The sequence below is a fragment of the Sebastes umbrosus genome, chromosome 17 (genome assembly GCF_015220745.1).
Source record: "Sebastes umbrosus isolate fSebUmb1 chromosome 17, fSebUmb1.pri, whole genome shotgun sequence".
Taxonomy (NCBI): Eukaryota; Metazoa; Chordata; class Actinopteri; order Perciformes; family Sebastidae; genus Sebastes; species Sebastes umbrosus.
Genome location: NC_051285.1, coordinates 5,236,450 through 5,259,725, shown reverse-complemented (window position 1 = coordinate 5,259,725; position 23,276 = coordinate 5,236,450). Strand labels below are relative to the sequence as shown.

General features: G+C 40.9%; 2 protein-coding genes and 1 long non-coding RNA gene across 3 annotated transcripts in view; 1 reads left to right on the top strand and 2 right to left on the bottom strand.

Moving 5' to 3' along the window:
• gria4b (glutamate receptor, ionotropic, AMPA 4b) overlaps positions 1-23,189 on the bottom strand; it is a 185,227-nt gene extending 162,038 nt beyond the window's left edge. Inside the window, exons 1-2 of the mRNA XM_037748409.1 lie at positions 22,851-23,189; positions 22,527-22,676 (exon numbers count right to left, since the gene is read on the bottom strand). The gene's annotated coding sequence lies outside the window, so the exon portion shown is untranslated. The remainder of the gene's footprint in view (positions 1-22,526; positions 22,677-22,850) is intronic.
• On the bottom strand, positions 1,067-3,200 carry LOC119475575. Its single transcript, XM_037748410.1, has 2 exons — positions 3,062-3,200; positions 1,067-1,836 (listed from the first exon to the last, which is right to left on the bottom strand). Exons 1-2 carry the CDS (start codon positions 3,090-3,092, stop codon positions 1,115-1,117), a joined length of 753 nt encoding a protein of 250 aa, XP_037604338.1. The 5' UTR covers positions 3,093-3,200; the 3' UTR covers positions 1,067-1,114.
• LOC119475576 lies at positions 3,335-7,104 on the top strand. The gene is made up of 2 exons (XR_005203827.1): positions 3,335-3,464; positions 6,937-7,104. It is a non-coding gene; the product is annotated as an uncharacterized LOC119475576 (long non-coding RNA).
• Positions 23,190-23,276: the final 87 nt, after the last annotated feature.

Here is a 23,276-nt window from a genome sequence, read left to right as displayed (position 1 = left end):
TCAATGCAGTGAACACTACTGTATAAATTGCGCTGGTGTGGAGGCAGAAATCTCAGAGACAATATGTTGTTTTGGCACTTATGACCTGACCTTTAATCTTAAGTCATGCCATGAAAACTGATAATTAACTCATGTGGGACACGCTTTGGATGAGCTTTTCTACTGGAAGCAGATGCTTAAGCTTAAGGAAGCAGCTGTGTCCTGCACTTTAATATAGCTGGGAAATCTAACCCGATGTGCATCTGCCAAACCAACCACTTAGTTCTCACCTTCACAGTCTTCACATCTGATAACACCAACACATTCCCACTCACAACTCGTCAAATACCGCCACTTGGTCAGTGGCCCTATGCTTCAAACTATGATGCTCTAGATTCCCCTCTGGCATCAGTTTAGGACGCGTCAGCTGTGTCTTTTTCTGTGCTTTCACAGGAAGTTTAGGTTAAGGAAACAAAACTACTTTGTTAGGGTTAGGTAAAGATTGTGGTTGACGTTAACTTGGCTGATCAACGTCAGTCAAGCTTTGAGTTCAACATTTTTCGACATCTTGTTGCCGCTTCAAACTAAATTTTGGTGTGGAAAAACTGTCATGGTCATTTTCAAAGGGGTCCCTTGACCTCTGACCTCAAGATATGTGAATGAAAATGGGTTCTATGGGTACCCATGAGTCTCCCCTTTACAGACATGCCCACTTTATGATAATCACATGCAGTTTGGGGCAAGTCATAGTCAAGTCAGCACACTGACACACTGACAGCTGTTGTTGCCTGTTGGGCTGCAGTTTGCCATGTTATGATTTGAAAGCAGTACCTGTGAGGGTTTCTGGACAATATTTGTCATTGTTTTGTGTTGCAAATGGATTTCCAATAATAAATATATACATACATTTGCATAAAGCAGCATATTTGCCCACTCCCATGTTGATAAGAGTATTAAATACTTGACAAATCTCCCTTTAAGGTACATTTTGAACACATAAAATGTGTGATTAATCGCGATTCAATATTTTAATGGATTGACAGCCCTAGTTTGAACATCCAAAGTACATCAGAAAAGCACAATTTAATCACTGCTCAAAATATTTATTCACAGTATATGTTAAGATTCTCAGCCTTCACAGGTCCGAGTAGATTTTAGGGGAGGACCCTCCATCCTCAGCCGTGACTGGTGGAGCCGAACTGTTCTGGGAAGGATCTGGATCAGGATACAACAAGTTCAAGAGCTCTTTGTACTCTGTGTCCCAAGATGTAAAAGATAAAACCTCTCCTGTCCCTCCTCCAGGTGGTGCTGGGTGTAAACTCTCTCTTCTGTCGATGATGTCCATTGGAAGTGAGTAATCGGTGTTGGACTGCGTCCTCTGCAGAGACACATTTGGATTTTCTGCTTTGTTACGTTTCTCCGTTTCTATCTGCTGTTCTGATCCATCAGCTGTCTCCTCAACGCCTGGCGTGGTCCTCGGCTCTGCCCTGACAACAACACCTTCCCTTGGGTCACTGCTTGCTGCAAAACCTGCCACGCTGCCCCTTTCATACTCTAAGGTGATATGTTCCTGAGCTTCAGCCTCGGCCTCATCGGCTCTGATCTTCTGCAGCAGTGTTTTATACTTCTTCGTGAACCTCTCCTGCCTCGGTGGTCGCAGCACCGTCGACATGGACAGCTCCTCAGGAGTAGGCGGCCGAACGTAGCCCTCGTAGACGAGGCTTCTGCCTCCTCTATTCTTTGTGTAAACTGCGAAGCTGTCACGTCGTATGGTAGCATCAACACCAGAATACACCGGCAGAGTATCCCAGTCTGCTGGCATCTTATACAGCACGTATTTTTTTGTTGATGCAGGAACTGCAAAATGATAGCACAAACACAGTAAGATATTGCTCGTATAATAATATCAATGCACTTTTTAAGGGGGACATATCATGCACTTTTTCAGTACTTGTGCACATACAGTACATTTGGGTATCTGGAACTGGGAAATAAGACAACCCTGTCAGTTATTTGTGGGCTGTCTAGATCAGAAAACATGTGATTCAACAAGTCATTCAGATTTGTCTCCCCTTCCTATGTCACATGCAGCATCGTTAGAATATACCGACCACAGCTTGAGAACTACCTTTGCAAAGGTGCACCATATTTTTCTCACAAGCCAATCAGAGCAGACTGGGCTTCTTAAAGAGACAGGTGCTAAAACGGAGCGTTTCAGACAGACAGTATCAGAAAAATAATGGGTTTTTTTAAGATTTAGGCCTTTGCTAGGCAACCACTGAATGAGTACTAACATTACCTTAACACAAACCATGAACTGTACTCTATCTAATAGATAATAGTAGGCTACAGTTTACTGGTGCCTTCAAATGAAACTCGGGAACTTGTGTTTACAACATGGGAAGTCGTGTACACGATATGCTTGGCGTTAAGTGTTTGAGTCATGAGAACACTGCTGCTAAGCAACGGCAATATTAACCAATCTAGAAGCCACAGAGGCCAACAATTTAGCAAGTGAGTAACATAATGCAAAACATGCAAAGGTATAATGACAGAGGAAAAAGATGAGGCCGTTGGGAATATCAACATTTTCTCTTCTCATAAACAGGACCCCATTTGAAGACACCAATAGAGTAAAAAAAAAAACGCACTCAGCAGTGCAACAGCAGGGCCTAAAGCATGTAAACATGTTCTAGTAGAAACACAAAAGTATGAACCTGGAAATGAGCATGATATGTCCCCTTAAGTACAAAAACACTGGCTTCCAGGAGATAAATTCAAGACAAAAATAAAGTCTGAGAGTAAAACAGGAAAGAAAAATAAAAGAATGAAGAATTAGGCGGCAAATATGACAAATAATAAAAGCATAAGCATTTCAATATTACTTCTTTTTTTTTTACTAAAGGACAAGATAAGTCTAATGCTTCCATCGAGCCATGAATAAAAGGCATTAATCACATTAATAGATGTTGAAAACAGGTGCAGCAGCAGCAGTGCAATTATTATTCATCTCTACAGACATCTGCTCCATACACAGAGACAGAACCATGCGTTAAATATTAAATGTTAAATTTCAACTTACGCGTTATTATTGTGTCAAGATTTTTGTCCATGATTGATCGTTGGTATCTGTGAATATCCTGCAGAAAACTAACTTTGGTGAAAAGTTATCAGTGATCAAAATCCACTGAAGGCACCAAATGTAAACAAAACGGCCGTCCCGGCAACCACGTTCAAAATACAACATGATGGATATTTGTATGAATGAAACGAACGGGGCCACTGTAGTGACAAAACCTCCCACAGCTTTTTTAGTGTCTTTCAGCTGATTGTTCTGTTTTTTTATGGCTTTACTGTTTTGATTTTACTCTCACTTTACTCACTAGAGTCACTTCCAGCAGCAGGCAGCTGTTTCCAGCAAAAAAAGAAGCTCTGATAAACTCACTGTACGCTGCCTACTCAGCACCAAGCAACAGACAGAAAAAGTAGTGAATTAGCTAGTGAACATATGGTGCATTTGAACTGTGGTATATACACCGATCAGCCATAACATTAGGTCAGCATGGGCACCCTGACCAGTCTGCAGCTACGCAGCCCCATACGCACCAAACTGCAATGCACTGTGTGTTCTGACACCTTTCTATCAGAACCAGCATTAACTTTTTCAGCAATTTGAGCTCCAGTAGCTCTTCTATTGGATCGGACAACACGGGCCAGCCTTCGCTCCCCACGTGCATCAATGAGCCTCCGGTCTGACCCTGTCGCCGGTTCACCGGTTTTCCTTCCTTGGACCACTTTTGGTAGGTCCTGAGCGCTGCAGACCGGGAACAGCCCACAAGAGCTGCAGTTCTGGAGATGCTACAAAATGTTCAATGCTCCAAGGAGATGCATCCTTACGTTGACAATTTTCTCTGCTTCCAACACAAAGTTCAAAGTTCAAAATCTTCACTTGCTGTCTAATATATCCCACCCACTGCCAGGTGTCATTGTAACGAGATAATCACGTAACTAACGTAACTGTAACTAACGTAACTATAACTAATGTAACTAAAATAACTATAACTAACGCAACTAACATAACTATAACTAACGTAACTAACGTAACTATAATTAACGTAACTGTAACTAACGTAACTAAAATAACTATAACTAACGCAACTAGCATAACTATAACTAACGTATCTAACGTAACTATAACTAACGTAACTGTAACTAACGTAACTATAACTAATGTAACTAAAATAACTATAACTAACGCAACTAACATAACTATAACTAACGTAACTATAATTAACGTAACTGTAACTAACGTAACTAAAATAACTATAACTAACGCAACTAACATAACTATAACTAACGTATCTAACGTAACTATAACTAACGTAACTGTAACTAACGTAACTATAACTAATGTAACTAAAATAACTATAACTAACGCAACTAACATAACTATAACTAACGTAATTAACGTAACTATAATTAACGTAACTGTAACTAACATAACTAAAATAACTATAACTAACGCAACTAACATAACTATAACTAACGTATCTAACGTAACTATAACTAACGTAATTGTAACTAACGTAACTAATGTAAATGTAACTAACGCAACTATAACTAACGTAACTATAACTAACGTAACTATATGGTATACTGATATTAGTATACTTACTACATAAAGTATACTTGGGAAATATCCTTGAACTACTTAATTTGACTTCATAAAAATGAACTTGAAGTATGCTACTTTTTCGTGAGGGGAGTTCTGACTCAGAGAAGGAAAACTGTGTCGACTGGACAATAAGGATTTTATAGTAATTGTCTCCGGCTGTTTTGTGTCACAACCTGCTTGCAGCTACTGATTGTGTTGATCAGTAACAACTTCCTGTTGTTTTCAGATCACCAGCATGCTCCTGCTCCCACATAATACACTTCAATAATAGCAGTAATTTTGTTATTCAAGGGTCTATAACAGCAGCAGTGACGTTTCTCTGAGCATCACAACTGAATTTCCTGTTTAAAGTCGGTCGAGGCTCTTCATTCGTAATGTGGCAGCGAGATGAGGGTGGCTGGTGAATTTATACAGTGTTTAATATATTGATCTGAGTCAGCTTGACGTTTGTGATTCCATATTAATGGCCCAACTCTCTCAGACGGCATTTAATTTGGTGTTATCGGAATCACTAACAGGAACACAGCTGTGCTGTCTCATCAGCCATGCCGAGGGAAAAGAAGGGAGAGTGAGCGGGGACCCGAACAAATCAGCTGCAAATGACAAGACTAATTTGATTTTTTTCATTTCGGCGTGGCAGCGGAGGCACATTTTCAGGCTGAAAATGGGGAAAGGGTGCATTAATTCATTAGCATGAAATATAACTTTAGGTGGAATCTGGAGTTGTTATGGTTGCTCTGGGGAGAGGCAGCGCTGTGCAGGGCCTGCAGCTCAGAGGAAATATTACCAGACAAGGTTGTGCAAATTGAGTGAAAGCACACGGTGACTGACACGCGGGATAGATGGCTGTTTGTAGCTGGAGGTTTGCCGAGAAATTCACAGTCCTCCACTCCACTGCTTTTAAATATAGAAGACCACATGTCCAGAGCAAATGGAAACAGAGAAGTAGCAGTAATGAGACAAACAAGCCTAACATTCAGACGTTGAATCACTCTCTTCAAAGCCACCAGACTCCATTTACAAAAACAGTAATTTTACCTCATCAACCCTTTCAGATATTTCCAAACTTGGCACGGCTAACATTGACACAGCTAGTGACATATTGTTCCTTTCACTCCTTATTTACTTTCTGTAGTCACCAGTTACTTTGTAGCAGAGTCTTTTGTATGTAGTTCATATATACACCGATCAGCCATAACAATTACGAGAGGTGAAGTGAATAACATTGATTATGGTAGTTACAGTTACGTTAGTTACAGTTATGTTAGTTACAGTTACGTTAGTTACGTTAGTTACGTTAGTTATAGTTATGTTAGTTACGTTAGTTATAGTTACGTTAGTTACGTTAGTTACGTTAGTTACAGTTACGTTGCGTTAGTTACATTGCGTTAGATGCCTTAGTTACAGTTACTTTACGTTAGTTACGTTAGTTACGCTACGTTAGTTACGTTACATTAGTTACGTTAGTTATATTTAAGTTAATTACAGTTACGTTAGTTGTAGTTACGTTAGTTATAGTTATGTTAGTTACAGTTACAGTTAGTTTACGTTAGTTACAGCTACGTTAGTTACAGTTAGTTTACGTTAGTTACAGTTACGTTAGTTACGTTAATTATATTTAAGTTAGTTACAGTTACCTTAGTTATAGTTACATTAGTTATGGTTACGTTAGTTACGGTTACGTTAGTTACAGTTACAGTTAGTTTACGTTAGTTGCAGTTACGTTAGTTACAGTTAGTTTACGTTAGTTACAGTTACGTTAGTTACAGTTACGTTAGTGACGTTAGTGACGTTAGTGAGGTTGGTGACGTTTTTTCCGTACTTATGTTGTTTCCGTACATATTTTACTTAGTTTACTTATTTTAAGCCCACCATGATGTTTTTCTCTAACCTTAACTAAGTGGTTTTGTTGCATAAACCTAACTGCAGCTGTTCTTTTTGCTTAAACATAACCGTGACCGTTTCATGGTAACAACGTGGCTTCAAATGACACGCTTAAAATGTGTTTTCATGATGTAGAATGTCCTTAAAATGGCGTACTATTTATACGCCTTCCAATGAGATCAGGTTGGGCTGACTGGAGGTTTTACTCGTCAGTTATCTGCTCAAATGGCCTCAACTCCAAAGATCAGAGGGGCTGTTTTGCACCAAAAGACGCATCTATATTTCTGACTCTATGCCATAATAACATGACTGTTTTCCTGTGTGTGTTTGTGTGTGTGTAAGTGCGAGTATGTTGCCTGTTGCAAATCCGTCAGCGTGATCTTCTTTTCTCTCCCCAGCCGGAGCCGATCGATTCTCCACAGGCTGGTGGGCCGGGAAACCACCGCTTTCTGTCAGAGCCGTGAATGAGCTGGTGGGTGGATGGATTACTCCATTGTAGCGAGGGGCCACGCAGCTAGAGATTTCACATTATATTAAATTAAAACCTGTAATTATGAAAACAATGACCTGAAAATTGTGCAACGCTATTTTTTTTTTTTAATGATTGATTTGATTCTAAGCGGGGGAAACACAGTTGTGTTGTTGCAGCGAGCACGGATCACTGACGGAGACCTCGGCTATTTATTCACAGGAATAATTCGGTGTAAATCTCCTCAAACATTTAGAGTTTAATAATGAAGTGGTGCTGCTGAGCTGAGGAGGAGTTGGGTTTCTTGAGACGATTCATATTCATAAATAATGTTAGAGGAGAGCAGATTATTATTGTAGTGAATAATGTGTAACTGTACGAATGAAGTCTGATGTCAGTTACAGATCAGCAGCCAACTTTATTTCTCATAATAGTACGAACAAAATGTCTGCTGTGAAAAAGGTCTATAGACGACCTGGTGGAGAAAACTGGTATATATATATGACATAATGGCTGAATCCAGATTGTTGCCATGGATATGACCCTATAATCCATGTCTAAACGGTATTTCTGAATGCAGAGTTTTAGGGTTGCTGACTGCTGCTCAGGTCAAAGACAACCACACACACACACTGACAAAGCTCCACTTCCATCCCTTCCAATCGTATTTACACACTTCAGATAACGTCCTCTGAACTGAACCGACGGCTAAAATTGGAAACTTCACTCAAGCGGGGAGAAATATCTATTTGAAAACGTGAATGTCTTATTCCGATCAGTAATCTGCTGTACGCTTCCCTCGGCTGCTCCAGAAATCCCCTTGATCTTTCAGTCATTTAGTGCCAGTCCACTTCCACTTGTTCACGTCTCCCCCCTGGTGCATTCTGGGAAAGAGAAGTATGATTCTCACAGTACAATAACAAGACGGACTAATGCCATCAGATAACATGCAAGAAATTTCACTTTGGCTTTTTTTTCTGGTAGCATCAGGAGGGTTTTGACCCCTTTGTGTGATTCTGAAAATAATCTTTAGCTGCTCATTGATGAAATGATGTTTCAGCCAGCTCATCACAGTGTATAGAAAAATGTGATTAAAAATAACCACTGAAACAGTGTCCATTTCCTCTGCCCTTATACATCACAGCAAATCCCACCTGCCTTTGTTTACTCGTGTGTGCAACATGTAATTCTGTTACGTTCAACTGCAGTTGAAGGCGGCATTTTGGCAGGAATTGCAACTAAATCCGTCCTTTTCAGTGCTTCCACTTAATATTCAGTCTGTAAGACTGTCTCAGTTGTTCCTGCAGAGACAAAAACTGACGAAACGTAACAACAGTTTGTAAATTTGGGCTGTGAATCGATTAAAATATTTAATCGCGATTGATCGTAAATTAATCACATTTTTATATCTGTTCAAAATGTACCTAAAAAGGAAGATTTGTCAAGTATTTAATACTCATATCAACATGGGAGTGGGCAAATATGCTGCTTTATGCAAATATATGTCTATATTTATTATTGGAAAAATTCAGAAAAATGTCAAAAATATCCCCAAAAAATCTGAAAAATATTAGAAAAATTATCTCAGAAAAAAATGTGCAAAACATTTCCAAAAAAATTCCGAAAATATCCACAAAATGTCAGAATAATGTCCGAAAAATGTCTGAAAAATGCCCAACAAATGCCAAAAATGAGTGCAGGTTTGGAGTGTTATTTAACCTCCTTCACGACAAGCTACTGTAGTATGACATGGTTGGTACCAATGGATTCCTTATGTTTTCTAGTTTCATATGATACCAGTATCTTCACTCTAGCTTTAAAACTGAGCACGCTACAACCTAAAAATTGCTTTTGAATGCAGGACTTTTACTTGTAGTGGAGTATTTTCATTATATGGCACAGGTAGGCTATTTATACTACACATTCCATCAGCGCAGACTGTGTGTCCATGCAATCCTCAGAGTATGTTTTCCTTTAAGCAGCTTACACAACAGTGCATTTATCTTATTACAGGACGTATAGCTTTAAAGAATAACCTTGCACATCCATCAGTGACATGCCATGCAGCACTGCCGATTTAATTACCTCATTGTCTAACCTTGTTTTCAGATGTGAGCAAAATGATTACATGGTCATCGCTGATATAAATTTAGAACGACTGCCTTCCCTTCTCGCCGGGAGCTCTCCTTTTTATCTCTCTTCATTCTTCATATTTCTTCATCCATCCTCTGCTTGTTCCCCCCGTCCACCATTTCTCCCTGTAACCTTGTGAGTTTGCTTTAATATTCATGGTGATTGGACCGGGGGGGAATTCAGCGTGTCTCTCTAATTTATGTGAGATTGGCTTCATTATTCACCCGGCGATTTGATATGCATTACAGGATTGGTGAGTGAACATGTGAGAGAGGGACTCAGAGAAAAGCTCTGTGCTGTATGGAGTTGAACTTCTGAAGAGCTAACTGATGCTTTTGCCCTCAGGCTGATGACTCTGTACTCCTCTTTTGTCATTTTTGCCCCTTATGCTGTTTCTCTCTCACTTTCTTCTTCTCTTTCATTTTTTTACCTGAGCTAGCGGCATGGCTCTATGAATGGCAATGATGGTCCGACGGTCTGTGGGTCTGTTTGTTACCAAGGCTGAGAGGTAGTCTACAAATTTTGATGTAATGTCTATCTAACTTAAATAATAAACATTTCTATTATGCCCGTATCTTGTAACATCTCTACGCTTTGCCCAAATGCATCCATAGATCGGCACATCTCCTTTTGATCCGCACGTTTCTTGTGAGACTCACGTGAACTGTGTCGCTTCATGTCGTATTCCCCCCCGAGTGAAACTGAAAAATAACTGGCAAATTTCACAAAATCCTCTGAGAATCTCCTTCCACCGGCTTATAAATGAAGTGAAGTGACTCATAATTATTCTCCGTTGGGCGTAGCAAAGACGGTGACATGTTAACCTGCACTTGACCCACGTGTTCTCAGTTTGCTTTCTTCACAGCCATTGGATCAAAGCCAGATTTTAAAAAAGCGTCTGTCCTGCAGTGGTTTGACTTTTGAAAACTAGAGCCAATGAAAATGTGGGACATCGTCTCAATATGTGGGACGTGGGACAAGGGATAAAAATGCTGTGCAGTCTTTCGGAAAGTGGGACACCTGGTCACCCATGGCGTATAAATGCCACGATAATGCACAAGGTGCTTAGCGTGCAATAAGGACGCCTTTCTTGATTTCTGCGTGTCTGTTGTACACCATGTATCCTGTACTAGCTGCAATGTAAAAACATCCCCGTATAAATGCTACGGTAAGAGTTAGAGACGTAGTATAAAAAGCAAGAAAGAACACTTATGAAGGGTGGATTGATCCAACAAACCATGACGGTATAGAATGCTTAAAATATAAGAAAATATTGCCTAGTAACGTCAAAATGATTTACTCAAACAAACATCAGAACAACAGATGATATAAATAAACTATGCAGCTTTTAACGGCAACAGAAACACCTTACAATTAGGGATAGGTAAAGAAAAGTACGCAGGAATAGACGGATACGTATCAATACTTGATAAGTAAAGTCGTCAGTGTGGCGTTTTGGTTCCCCCTGGTTAGTACAAACTTTTATTTTAAAGGTCGTCCTTCTAACACTATAAAGAAACCAGAAAGTGAGATTTACAGAGCGGAAAAAATGTAATGTAATTTATGATTGTGCCTGCAAACAGCTACCAATCGCACTGTAACCAAAGAAAATGTACAATTTTGATCATGAAAGAACCTTCTTTACATTTCCACTTTGCAGATAATACCGGCTGGAATTTTCTATCTAACGAAAATGCCTAAATCAATACCGTATTCCGGCAAACCCATCTATCACAGCAACCTTCCTCTCTCCTCATATTTGTCTTTTCCTCTATCCGTCCTTCCTTACCCAGCCTCGCCATAAGGTCTACACCCGTGCACGCTCCCTCCTCTCTGACACATTTTCCTCTGTTATCTTTCCCTTTTCACCTCCCTATGCTAAAAAGGGCATTTGTATTCCAGAGTCAGGTTGGCAGGCTACGCTTATCTCTTCAGAGGGCCTTTGAAAAGCCTCAGCTTCTGCATGAAAAGGAGACTCCAAAGGCAAACTCGGTGACATCTCCTGACAGAGTTCAGAGCGGGGGCTAACTAGACAGCGATTGGCAGCAAATCAACGGAGGTTGTGATGGCAGATGAAGTCTTTGGTGCAGCATGAAACAAAAGTACACATCAGTCCCCTGTGTACACAGGAAAGATGGGAGTTTGTAGTACACTAGGTCTTGCTTCCAAACGTGCTAGAACAAACTCTTATATTATGGTATAGTCAGACACAGATGTGGGGAGGAGTTAAATTATGGACTGCACACACATAATTGTAAACTGCCGCTGCATTATTCTCTATAGGTTGATGAGTAGGGTTTTGTTTTGTTTTTATTCCCGGGTTGGGGAGATTCAGTGGTTTCCCCCAAATTTGATTCTTCTTTAATTTAGAAAAGCCTCTAATCTCTTAAGGAAGAGGAACCAGGAAGAGACGATTTTCTCAATTTGCAATTTGAATACATAAGTGGGCTGACACTGAGCAGTATGGCAAAATCCAGCTGCACTCTAAGTACACAGATGTTGCACTCAAAACGGTCAAAACGTTGAGTGTGGTACGCAACACTTCTCACGGTCGTGTCTACAAGGCAAACCGCAAAATTGCAAAATCTGATCTGAGATCTGCAAAACCTCTTGCAAGACTCACTGCCTGATGACCTACCCTAACCTTAACTGTTTCCTCTCTGGAAGTAGTCCCCCATGGGGGATCATTACGAAGCAGTTTCAGAGGGAAAAGGAGAGCACAGACGTTAACAGACCAAAAGGTAAAGAATGATTGGGTGGGAGCAGAGAGGCTGCTCGTAGATGATGTATGCCTCCGGTACAGCAAGCAGTGAAGCTCTGACAGCTCTCACATCTCTGAGAAAACATCATCCAGGAGGGCAGCAGGAGGAGATGTGCCAGGGCCTGCAACCTGTCCACACGCTGCACTGCTGTCAGCAGACGCACTGACATACACACAACACACACCATCACGCAACACACAGACAGACATCCCTGTCTCCTGCAAAACTATGTTCTCAGAGCCGCCGTCATTCTCTTTATACTGTGCTGTTTACTCCCACCTAGCATTTTGTTCTACATCATTTCATTTAATAGAGTTGTGGAGGATGTAAAAACAAGAGTTCTCCAAGTTAGCTCGCTTGCTAACAATCAGAGGCTCGTGAGCTTGGTTGGTAACGGGAAAATAATATCCAACACAATCTCATGGAAGTTCGTGAAATTGAATCTATTTGATTGTACATAGACATGAATTTCCCTTTTTTTTCGTGACGCCCAGCACCACTTTCAACAAAACGTGATGTACATGTCACTCTCCGCTCCGGTCTTTTCAAAATAAAACTAATTAGGTTTAGGAAAAGATCGTCTTGATTAGGCTTAGGCAACAGCTTTAGGATAAGATGGTGGTTTGGGTTGTAATAGCTCAGGAACTGCTGTAAATTAAGTACGGAAGTTACGTGGCAAATAATTCAACTTTGACACAAACACCTGTCTCCTGGGTGAAAGTCCTGTGTTTTTTAACCCATCCACCACCAACCACCTCCCTACGCAGCTTGCTGCTCTCTATACTCCCTGGTTCACAATTACATGGATTACATACGATTTGATTTCGTGTTGACCATCACGAAAAAAAAATAGAAATTTGTGTCTATGTGCACGAATCAATACATACCATTTCGTGACTATTTCATGAACTGCTGTGCGACTGGGTTGTAATATCACACAGTTTATTCAAGTCGTAGATGTAGGCATGGGTAGATTATGAGACAATGAAGCACAGACATGCAAAAGGCACCAACACCTCTCCTCTTGTACACCTTTCTTGATTTTCGCGTGTCTTTTGTACGCCATGTATCCTGTACTGACTGCAATGTAAACACATCCACGTATAAATGCTAGGGTAAGAGTTAGTGTCGTAGTATAAAAAGTGAGAAAGACCACATATAGTGGGCGAGTGGTGAGGTGGATGGGCCCAATAAACACCAGACTTTTAATCAGAAGACCCGTGTTTGAGAAGCTTGTGACGTGTTTTCTGTTGTTGTTTCCGTACGTGTTTTACTTAGTTTACTTATTTTAAACCCCACCATGACGTTTTCCCTTACCCTAACCAAGTGGTTTTGTTGCCTGAACCTAAATGCGGACGTTTACGTGGCATACAGATGACATGCAAAAACGCTAAAATGTGTATTTCCTGACATCCCAGAATAGGTTTATTATTAAACTTAATGAGACATTTTGAAGGACGACAGGACTTCCAACTTCATGAAGAACATTAATGCTGAAAACTTTCCTTGTATTCTTTAGTGAACTTGAAGGATATTGACTATATAAGCATCAGATACCGGCTGCTGGCATCTCTAGTCCAGAAATATCAGCAGTGCTGGTGTTTCTCTGCGTTGTGCCCTCCAACAGAGCTTGTCAACAAGACAGCCAGCACCAGCAGGGAGAGCTGGGCGCTTAATCAGATGAAAGGTGTGAAACTGATGCCAGGAAAGTGTTGCCGTTCACCCGTCTTTTCTGCAACCATATTAATCACTGTCAGCATCTCCTTTAAAATGAAATGACTGGGGACAGACGATGATATCAAAACCTCAAAGACTTTGTGCATAAGGCTCATTTATATTTTGATGAAATTATGCGCACTTGCGTATCAAAAGATGTCTGTTTTGTTTCTACGAGGTTACATGAATGTTTCCCTCTTGAGCCTTTCAGCTACTGTAGTTGCACAATGCAATTTATTCTTTCTCTTCAGAAACAATCAGGCTCTACAGTAACGGGGTCCGGGGGTGCAGGAACAGAGAAAACGTCGTCGACAGAAGCTGCAGATAAAAAAAAAGCAGCAGCTGTATATTTTCCCTTATAAAGGAAACCCATTTCAAAAGGAGGTAATTTTTTTAGAAAAGTGGCTTTGCTGGAAGGACAAGCTCACCTGTGTGACCCTGACTGCATGACAAAACATCAACCCAGAGAAATCTGTCGGGAAAGGTTAAGAGAAAATGAAAACACCACATGTGCACGAATTCTCCTCCAACTTTCAGACCAGCTGGCACTTTGCTTCTCTCCTGCTCTCCTGTAAAGCCCTACAGACGGTATATAGGAGCCGCATAGATCCTGACAGCAAGCAGCATATGGGAGAAAAGGGCAACACATGGCAGCACTTATATAGCTCTAAATAAACTGAAAGATCTGTCCGTCTTTTTCTAACACCATGTTACCTTTAATTCAGTTCATGATGATGCAATTCTACATTTTTATTAGCTTTTTATTAACTCTGATTTCTGCAAAAACCCCACCTTCCTTTCAGTAACATCGTTACAGGCAATCAATACAACTCGGTTTGGGTTACAGTTGTTTTCAAGCTATAGATTAGATATAGATGAAATTAACTTTTTAGTATTGTGTTGTTTTTTGTCTCTCATCCAAGTAGTGTTGCATTTTTTGTTTTGTTTAAGTTTACAATGTTAACACTGTTTAAAACTGCGACCGTAATCCAGGAGAAAATATGTTTCCCTTTAAACATTACAGAGAATACAGTGTAGTTGTATGGGAGCGTAATTTTGTAGGAAACGGGGTTGTACAGTAACTCTGAACTTCAATCAAAACGAACAAGGTTCTACGGCCAATAGCGTTCCTTTAGCTGTTGCGAGTGACTTTCAAAGGTGTAGCTCTATCCACTTGCTAACCTGACGTCCTTCTATTGTGCACTGTTAAGAATTTCCCAGTAAAATAACAGTAAAGAGCTGGAAGCAGGGTTGCCATTATTCTACTGTAAAATTAACATTATTATACTGTCGCTGAAATTTACAGCTTTGTACTGTTAATGAAAAATACAGTATATACAGGTTTTTTGATTAATTTCACAGTATTTTATAGTTAATTTACTGTTTAAAGATACATTATATAGCTGTTTTTCCCCTTTCTTTTACATTATCTTACTGATTTGTTTTAATGCACTATTTAGGTTGTATTTTTTACATACATTTTAATAAACATTATTTTTTGCCTATATGAATAGACTTAGCAGGTTACAGACAAAGGAATAGTCACACTAAATACAATTAAAGGCACTTGTTAAGAAAAAGGCTATAATTAAGGCTATGATGCCCAAAATGTCTGTCTATATGGCTACAAGCACAGAATGCAAACCATAAAAACATGTGAGTGAAGAACAGAGCTAATTCACTGCTTTTACAATCATGTACAATGTGTGAGAAAAGAAAATCTACAGCTTATCTTATTGCACTTTACTTTTTATTTTCATATGAAGTTCAACACAGCGCCAACAAAAACCTGACACAGATAACAAACCAAATTTCAGAAGAAATAGCATTTCTGAAGACATCTGTCAATCTTACTAACCTTACTTTGTGGAACAGTTACAGACAGTTGAGCTATATCATAGAGTTAAAACAAAACTCTCAAGTAATATTTTGCCTTACATCATAATGAGCACCAACACCACCAGACATGTGACATCATGTCCAAGTATGAATATTCAGGCTCTAACAAGGCACATGGATTAGTGTGGAAGTCCAAGTATTGGGCGATGGTCGGGGAGTGAGTTAGTGAATGACTTATGGCCCACTCAAAGACACCAGTTCTCTCAATCCAGCCTTGGTAGCCCGCTGACTGTGTGAGAGAGAGATATATGAGTTCCAACACAACTTTCATTATAACTTCTCACATACAAAATCAGCGTGTGTACCCCTCATTTCCTCTTATCATGTATGTAATGTAAACTCACCATTTTAAATGAAGTCCCACTCAAGTCCATGAGTCCCATCAGCAGAGTGGATACATGTGGATATACGGTTGTTGTCTTGTCTTGTAGCTCGTGAATTTGCCAGTTTTCTTTGAGAAGACTTTGCCCTGTCCATCCTTGGTGCCTCTCTCAGGGTTTATTCCTACGGTGCACCTGAAAAATGATAGTGTTTCTTCAGGTACTGTGTAAAAATCAAGTTGTGTGAATCACTTAGATTAATGCCACAATAAAAATACAGGTTTTACTGAAAGTATCTAACCTTGAGATTAATTTGAGCGTGCAGGTGTAGAAGGTGGAAAATAATGCAGCAAGCCCCATCAAGAAGGTGGGCTGGATCCCCTCACATATGAAGTGGCCCTCAAGGCTGACCATCCAGCGCCAATAGCTTCCTGCTGTTTCACCTGAAACTTAGAAAGAAATTTCCTCAGTCAACTTCATGGATTTTTAGTCAATGTTTTAAATGAATTGTGTTGAGTGGTGTGCATTACTGGTTGAGAAACCGTTTTTTGATCAATTATGAATATTCTGACCATCTGATCTATAGAACATGTGGTTTTCAGATATCATTCAAAAACACTAGTTAGCTAGTAAATAACCTTGCCTTCAATTTTGTATCTGCTCTGCTGAATTACCACCCAATAACCAACGTGCACTGAAGTCTTAATGTTACTTTAAATGTTGAAGGGACTTCCATAGACTGTAAAATGTATACACCGTCGTTATGCATGAATTCACTGGCAAAATACATGTGTCAGCACATTAACTTAGATATTAACTTGAATACATAGATATTAAAATGAGCTCCTTGTGTTGTCCGATTAATATGCAATCATCTGTGAAATTCTAGCTAGCTGTTGAATCCCTCTATCATGACATGCACATATTCAGTAATGCAAACTAACTGGAAACATCACTGATAACCTTTGCACAGATTTATTAATTAAATAAAATTACTACTTACCAAATAATCAGTAAGATGGGAATGGATGAAGAAAAGAACGGATCCAGCCTCACATGTGCAGATCAGGTGAAATTGCTCTTCCCAGAATTCAAAAAATACTGCATCAAACTGTTATTCATGATACTTTAGACAGTTGATCAGCAGTAAAGTGCTGTTTTTTAAGAATACATTATAGTTCAGTTAAAAAACGGCCTATGAGCATAATTTAACAGATTTTCTTTTGTATTAACAGTAAAGCACTGTTTTTAGCAATAACAGGTTAATACTGTTGAAATTCTGCTGTAAATTAACAGCAATTGTTTACAGTGTGCGTTTTCCCTGTCTGCCAAAGTTTTTACCTACAACTGCCAACAATTTACCCGTGTGGCAATACGGCCGTCCCCTTCGCTACATAAATGGCATCTGCGTTGGTAACCGGACGTCATTTACACAGCCTCTCTCATGCAAGGTGCTGGCCTGGAGCCGTTCAGTGTATTGCCCAAACGCCGACCTTGTGATGAGTGGAGGACGCGCTCTACAGCGACTCATTTCAGTGCATTATTGGCATTGAATGTTGGTGATGCAATCACAAGCTGCAAAATCTGTGCTGGAGGTATCTGTACACCAGGACACACAAGCATAAATCCACCTTAATGAGGCGGCTGTGGAAATTATTAATGAGAGATCTGATAAGATTTTGGGTGCATATATTTAGGAGGCTCATACTCAGCATGGAGGAGGGGCATTGTGTACCCACAGATAACCCTTGGGTCACTATGTTTTAGTGTAAAAGCCTTGTCTTTTGGTACGGTGGAGTAGCCTTCATGCCCTTAAGAAAAGAAAACCTTGCCTGAAAGCTGCAGGAAGAAAAGGGCGCTATATCAGAAGAGCCACAACCAGGTACAGTACAGGAGGCTTTACTGCTGAGGCGTCACATAAAAAAATACTATAATCCCAACAACCAGCGAAGCACTGCTTTCATCAAAGCAACAGCTGAGTCAGCTGAGTCAACAATGCCTGGCAGGTGAGGGTTAGTAGAAGCCGCAGCAGTGACCGCAGACATTATGATGATGTCTAAACCGTCAGGTGGCCGAGCAGCATCTGACTCCAAGCGGAGGACGTGATGGTGGAGGGCAAAGGTTAAAGATGTGCTGGATGAGGGGTTGCAGAAAGAGGTGGTCTGATAAGCCAAATGGTTTTAGCTGCAGCATGGCTCAAGTGATGACAATGTCTGTCTGTTTGAGACTGAAATATCTCAACAACTATTGGATTGGTGAAGGTGGTAAACATTAGGTGGTTTTGAGACATATCTCAATGCAACGTTGCAGGTTCAACATGAAATCAGAAGATTCATTTTTGGTTTAAAGATGATCAAATCCTTTGGTAGAAAGTATACGACGTCTTGTCAGAGGGATACAGTATAAGGCCTGAAAGTGAGGGACATCCCAATAATGAGATTTGGGGCTGAGGGACAATGAAGCTAACTATAAAAATGTCAAAATCTAAATCTTTTCAGACCCTCCCGAGGCAGCTTTCAAAGACTCTTTTCCACACTGGAAAATATAATTGATGCACTGGATTTTTAATTTGGACCTTGACAAAAGGGCTTTAAATAAAACAGGGAGCAGCTGGCTGGTCGGGACACATTAGCATTCAGGAGACGGAGAACAAGCTTTAATCGAGCACGGAGCCAAGGATAGGCAGTTAATGGTAGAACTTCAATAACTGAAATGAAAGCAGTTCATGGTGGCGTGTGTGTGTATGTGGGAGATATAGAGCCTCTTACAGCCGACGTCATGATTACATCATGGTGTTAGCTGGAGGCAAAACAAAGGAAAGACTGGAGGCGAACACAAATCACCTCCGAGCAAGCCCCCAGGAAGAGCGGCGGTCATTGATCACAATTTTTGTAGTGGCCAAACGGCGGTACTACAACATCCGTGTCCGACACGTGATGCCATTTGGCCCAAAAATACTTTTTCCCATAGACTTACATTGGGAAAGAGACGTCTGTAACTCAACTTCCCTTCCTCCGTTCATGTGAATGAGGCCAAGACCGAGGCTGGAGCAAGGGCTGGGAGGCGGAGTTAGAAAGCCGTGACGACTGCGACCGCGTGACCGAGCCATGTGACCGAGCGAACGCTACTGCGCCTGCTCCATGGGCCCAATGGATGCAGAAGATCGCTGGAAGATCCAGGTACTTTTCCAGTCGGAAGTCGAGCCATTTTGGCTTCATGCGCCACTGAGCAGGTTTAATGAACGGGGCCCCGCCTCCAACGCTATATCCCGTTCTCTTAATACATCCATGGTCACAATCACCTGAGTGATGAATGTGTTTTGTGTCTATATTGTTTGCTCTTCTTTGTGATGGCGAATTGATGATCTCTGTTAGATCGAAACGTTGCACAAGAAAAACAGATCCAGTTTTAAGACATGTCTTTCGCAGAAATTTGAAATGAACAGAAGACCATTTTGGAGCTGAAATCCTGCAAGAGGAAAGTGTAGCCTATATATGTGAGAAAACACCAGAAATAGCCTCAACAGAAAGAGTAATAATTGAGTTAAAAATGCCCCCTGAGGGCCTACTTAAACATAATTTGATTGGCTGCTTCAGTCATAATGTAATGCAGGACTTGACCTGCTGTGAGTTATTAAAAGCAAAGAAAAAAAATTGAATTAAAATCAATAACATGCTGGTCCTTTGTCCTCTTTTTCTTTTTTTTAACAGAGTGCCTTTTATATTCATCTTTTAAATTACTGCAATATTCTTTGCTGTTGTCACTGAAGTGTTTTGGGCTAAAGGTGTCTAATCACTCACAGAAAGGACGGAAATAAATATCCTCAGGACAAAATATGTGTTTTGCACACAAGACAACAAAATTGCAAGTCAATCACCCATCTGAGAGGGATAATAGTGACTAAATACATAAACAAGAGGTTCCTCTTCTGCATGGTATTCTTATTATGCGCATTTCTGTAGTGTTTTGGTGTAAAACCGACCTGCACTAGAGCGCTCAAAGCAATAACTCACACAGAGCAGCTGTCAGCTTCTTGACATCGTGTCCAGGACTCCCAAAGCAAATTTCACTTTATTGGTAACGCAGGGAAAGAGTTAAGTGTTCAGTGTGTAGACTCAGAGGGAGTTGAGTCAGAAGAAATTAGCTTTTGATTGCGTCCAGGCTGCTCTTTAACTCTCAGTGCCGAGCGCGTTAAGGGAGGGCAGTCAGAACAAATGGGAGTCCTGTTCCTGAAGCTAAACATGATGGAGTTGCCTGCAGTACTTCCTGCTTGTAAAAAACCTATTATGTGTTAATATCAGGGGAGCAAAGCTCACCGCAAATCACGTGACTCTCCATCTGTGGGCAAAGATGGTGTTGATGGTCGTTTGAGCCTAAAAGACCACAAACATTAAGTTGGCAGTACTAATATAGATGAGAGGTGGTGTACAGGACACATGGCGTACAAAAGACACGCAAAAATCAAGAAAGGCGTAGTTATTGCACGCTAAACGCTTTGCGCATTATTGTGGCATTTATACACCTTTTTGTGCAAACGGGCTGGTTTACCAAACTGACAAAGAACGCCAACGTAGGCTTTGTTTAGTGGCGCACATCCCAACGAAACACAAAAAGCCCTTCGCCTATGGCGGGACTGTAAACGAGGTGACGACTGCGGCGGCTGAAATGTTGTTAAAGGACCATAAAAGTAAGACAGAGGCTATCAGCGATGTACAACTTGGTCGCTTTCATTTTGTCAAACTAGCTCTCAGAGGAAAACAGGTTGTCGACCTCTGTGCTAGTTCATACAGGACTATTGTGACGCTGTTTGATGAAACATGGTATTTCAAATCACAACAAGCCAACACTTCATTAACCATACGCAGTTTGAAAAACTAATAGGATATGCTTACTGCCTCTGAATTCCCGTCATGGTTGCTGACCATAGGTTGCTGACTCATGGATTAGGAAAACACAGAGCCAATCCCTTTTTATGGAAACTTGTTTTTTCCCCTCATCTTCCTCACAGCGAAGGCTCCTAAAATGATTATTCATACATTTACAGCCGCTCTGTTTTCACACATTAGTTCTGCTGTGATGTTTGAGAGCACACAGACACTCCTCTTGGATCGCTGCGGCGCTTCGCCGCAGACGTGGGAATTACCCACGCCGTGCTGCTCGGGCAGATAATGCTACGCAAATACAATCAGCCGCCGCCAATGAGCAAAAATTAGCATTTGCACATGCTAATTGCTAATTATGATAAGGACGGGTAAAATGAAGCAAGAGCGATGAGGAAGTGGGGTCGTAACAGTGATGACGGCGATAACGACAGCGATCCATTGATCCCTGATGGCTATGCTGATGAAGAAAGCGATGCTACTGGATTATTATAATGCCAATATGCAGCTCCATCCAGCATATTAGCTCATCCTCCACTCTGATGAGCATGTATGAGTGCAGTGGTGGGATTATGCAAATGGCAAATTGAAGAAGCTGGCGGTTTCCCTGCATGGCAGTCGACTTCAAAGCTTCCAGGACTGGAGATGGAATTAGTGCTCTGCCTAATCCCACTGGAGGAGGGCGGGAATGTGTAGGGGAGGAGGGGAGGTGCACTTTATTAATGCACCAGCAAGTTTAATCAGAGACAGAGAAGGAGAGGAAGGAGAGGTGGGTAAAAAAAAAAAAAAAGGTATAAGATGGTGACAGAATGAGAAAAGAGGGGAAGTTGAGGAGGTGAGGAAGAGCTGACGGGACTAAGAGATGCAGAGCGGAGGATAGGAGTGTGTGTTTGTGAACGGGGAGGGGGAGAAGAACAGCAACACAACGAGGATCAAAGAGAATTTTTATGGCAGAAACGCTGGAACACTGTGAACACGGATCCTTTTTCCTGCCAAACCACCACACCTGATATTCACTGGAGCAGCAGGAGCGGGAGCACATCTGCCTTAAGGGCAGATCAATAGCAACACTGCAGGTGCTGCTGTTGTATGTACAATATGTTAGCACTGATGTTATGAAGTTGTTCTGAATGTATCAGCAACAACAACAAACACACACACAGAGAGCAACATATAGTGCTGAATCTTCAAAGCAGCTCCACATTGAATCATACAGCATCATAAGGGATTATTGCCCTTACCAAAAACAAGTTTATTCAAGTGTGCTATTAGTATACTTCTTTTAATTTGAAAATATGAGAGCATATTTAACGAGAGTCATTTAACTAAATATGCTAGTGTACATTATCTGAAGCCACTTCTTCAGGTCGTCCTCCCATCCCTCCATAGTAGAAGGCAGAGGTACAGTATTAGTAGTTTTTAATGCAGTCGCTCTAGGAGAGAGGATTAGCCTACCGTTACCATGGAAAAGTTCTGGTTCAGTGACACGACGAGCCAGAAGATGTGCCCATAATTCACGCAAAGGCATCATGGGGGCTCTTGGAATAAGGTGGATAGACCATTTCAACTGAATTTGCATTGCTAGGCAACAGCTTGAGTCCATGTTTACTTCCTGTCAGCTGATGTCGTTCACATATTTTGCAACAGGAAATAAACTGGGATATATTTGGAGTGTTTACGTTTGCAACTGTGAAATGGTCTATATTGACAAAAGTGAAGATACAGAAGCTTCCTGACATGGACAGCAAGTCGGAACAGAAGTAATTGAGAATTCACAGGTGGACAGGAATAGATAAGAGGTACAGATACCTGTATAGGTCCAGGTCCTTGGATTAGGGTCCATGTTCCAGGGTTCAGGTGGCACGAAGCAACAGCGACAATCAGGCAACCAACCGGGGAACAGGTGCTGGTATACTGACTGGGGGTAATTGGGGAGTAAGGTGAGCAGGAGTGAGGTGACTTCAAAGAGACACAAAACGACCACAAAGAGACACAAAACAATTACAAAGAGACAAAACGACCACAAAGAGACAAAAAAAGCCCACAGTGAGACACAAAACCATTACAAAGAGACACAAAACAATTACAAAGAGACGCAAAACGACCACAAAGAGACAAGAGAAGCAGACTCACCAGACAGATTTAGTAGAACTCTCTGCTAGAGAAGTAAAGGGCAGGTTCACACTAGAGCTAATGGAGTAATGAGGTGCAGGTGTGCAGGCAGGTGCAGAGTTGGTGGACCGGCAACAGGTGTGAACTCACTGAGGACGTCTGGTGGGCAGGAGAGGAAGGGCATGTCTGAAATGACAGGAACTTTACATACAGAAGATACAGATGATTGTGAATGCGTTATTGTCGCGTTAACTTTGAAAGCCCTATTTTTTTTCATATAAAAGACAGAAGAGCAGAAAATACTCTCACCTGAGAAGGTTGAACCAACACGTACTGTATTTTTCGTTGATAAATTACTCTTTTTTGTTTTATTTTTTGTTTATCTTTTATTTTTCTTGGAAATTCCCATTGAGACTGAAGATCTGGGCAAGAAGGCAGCCTAAAAGT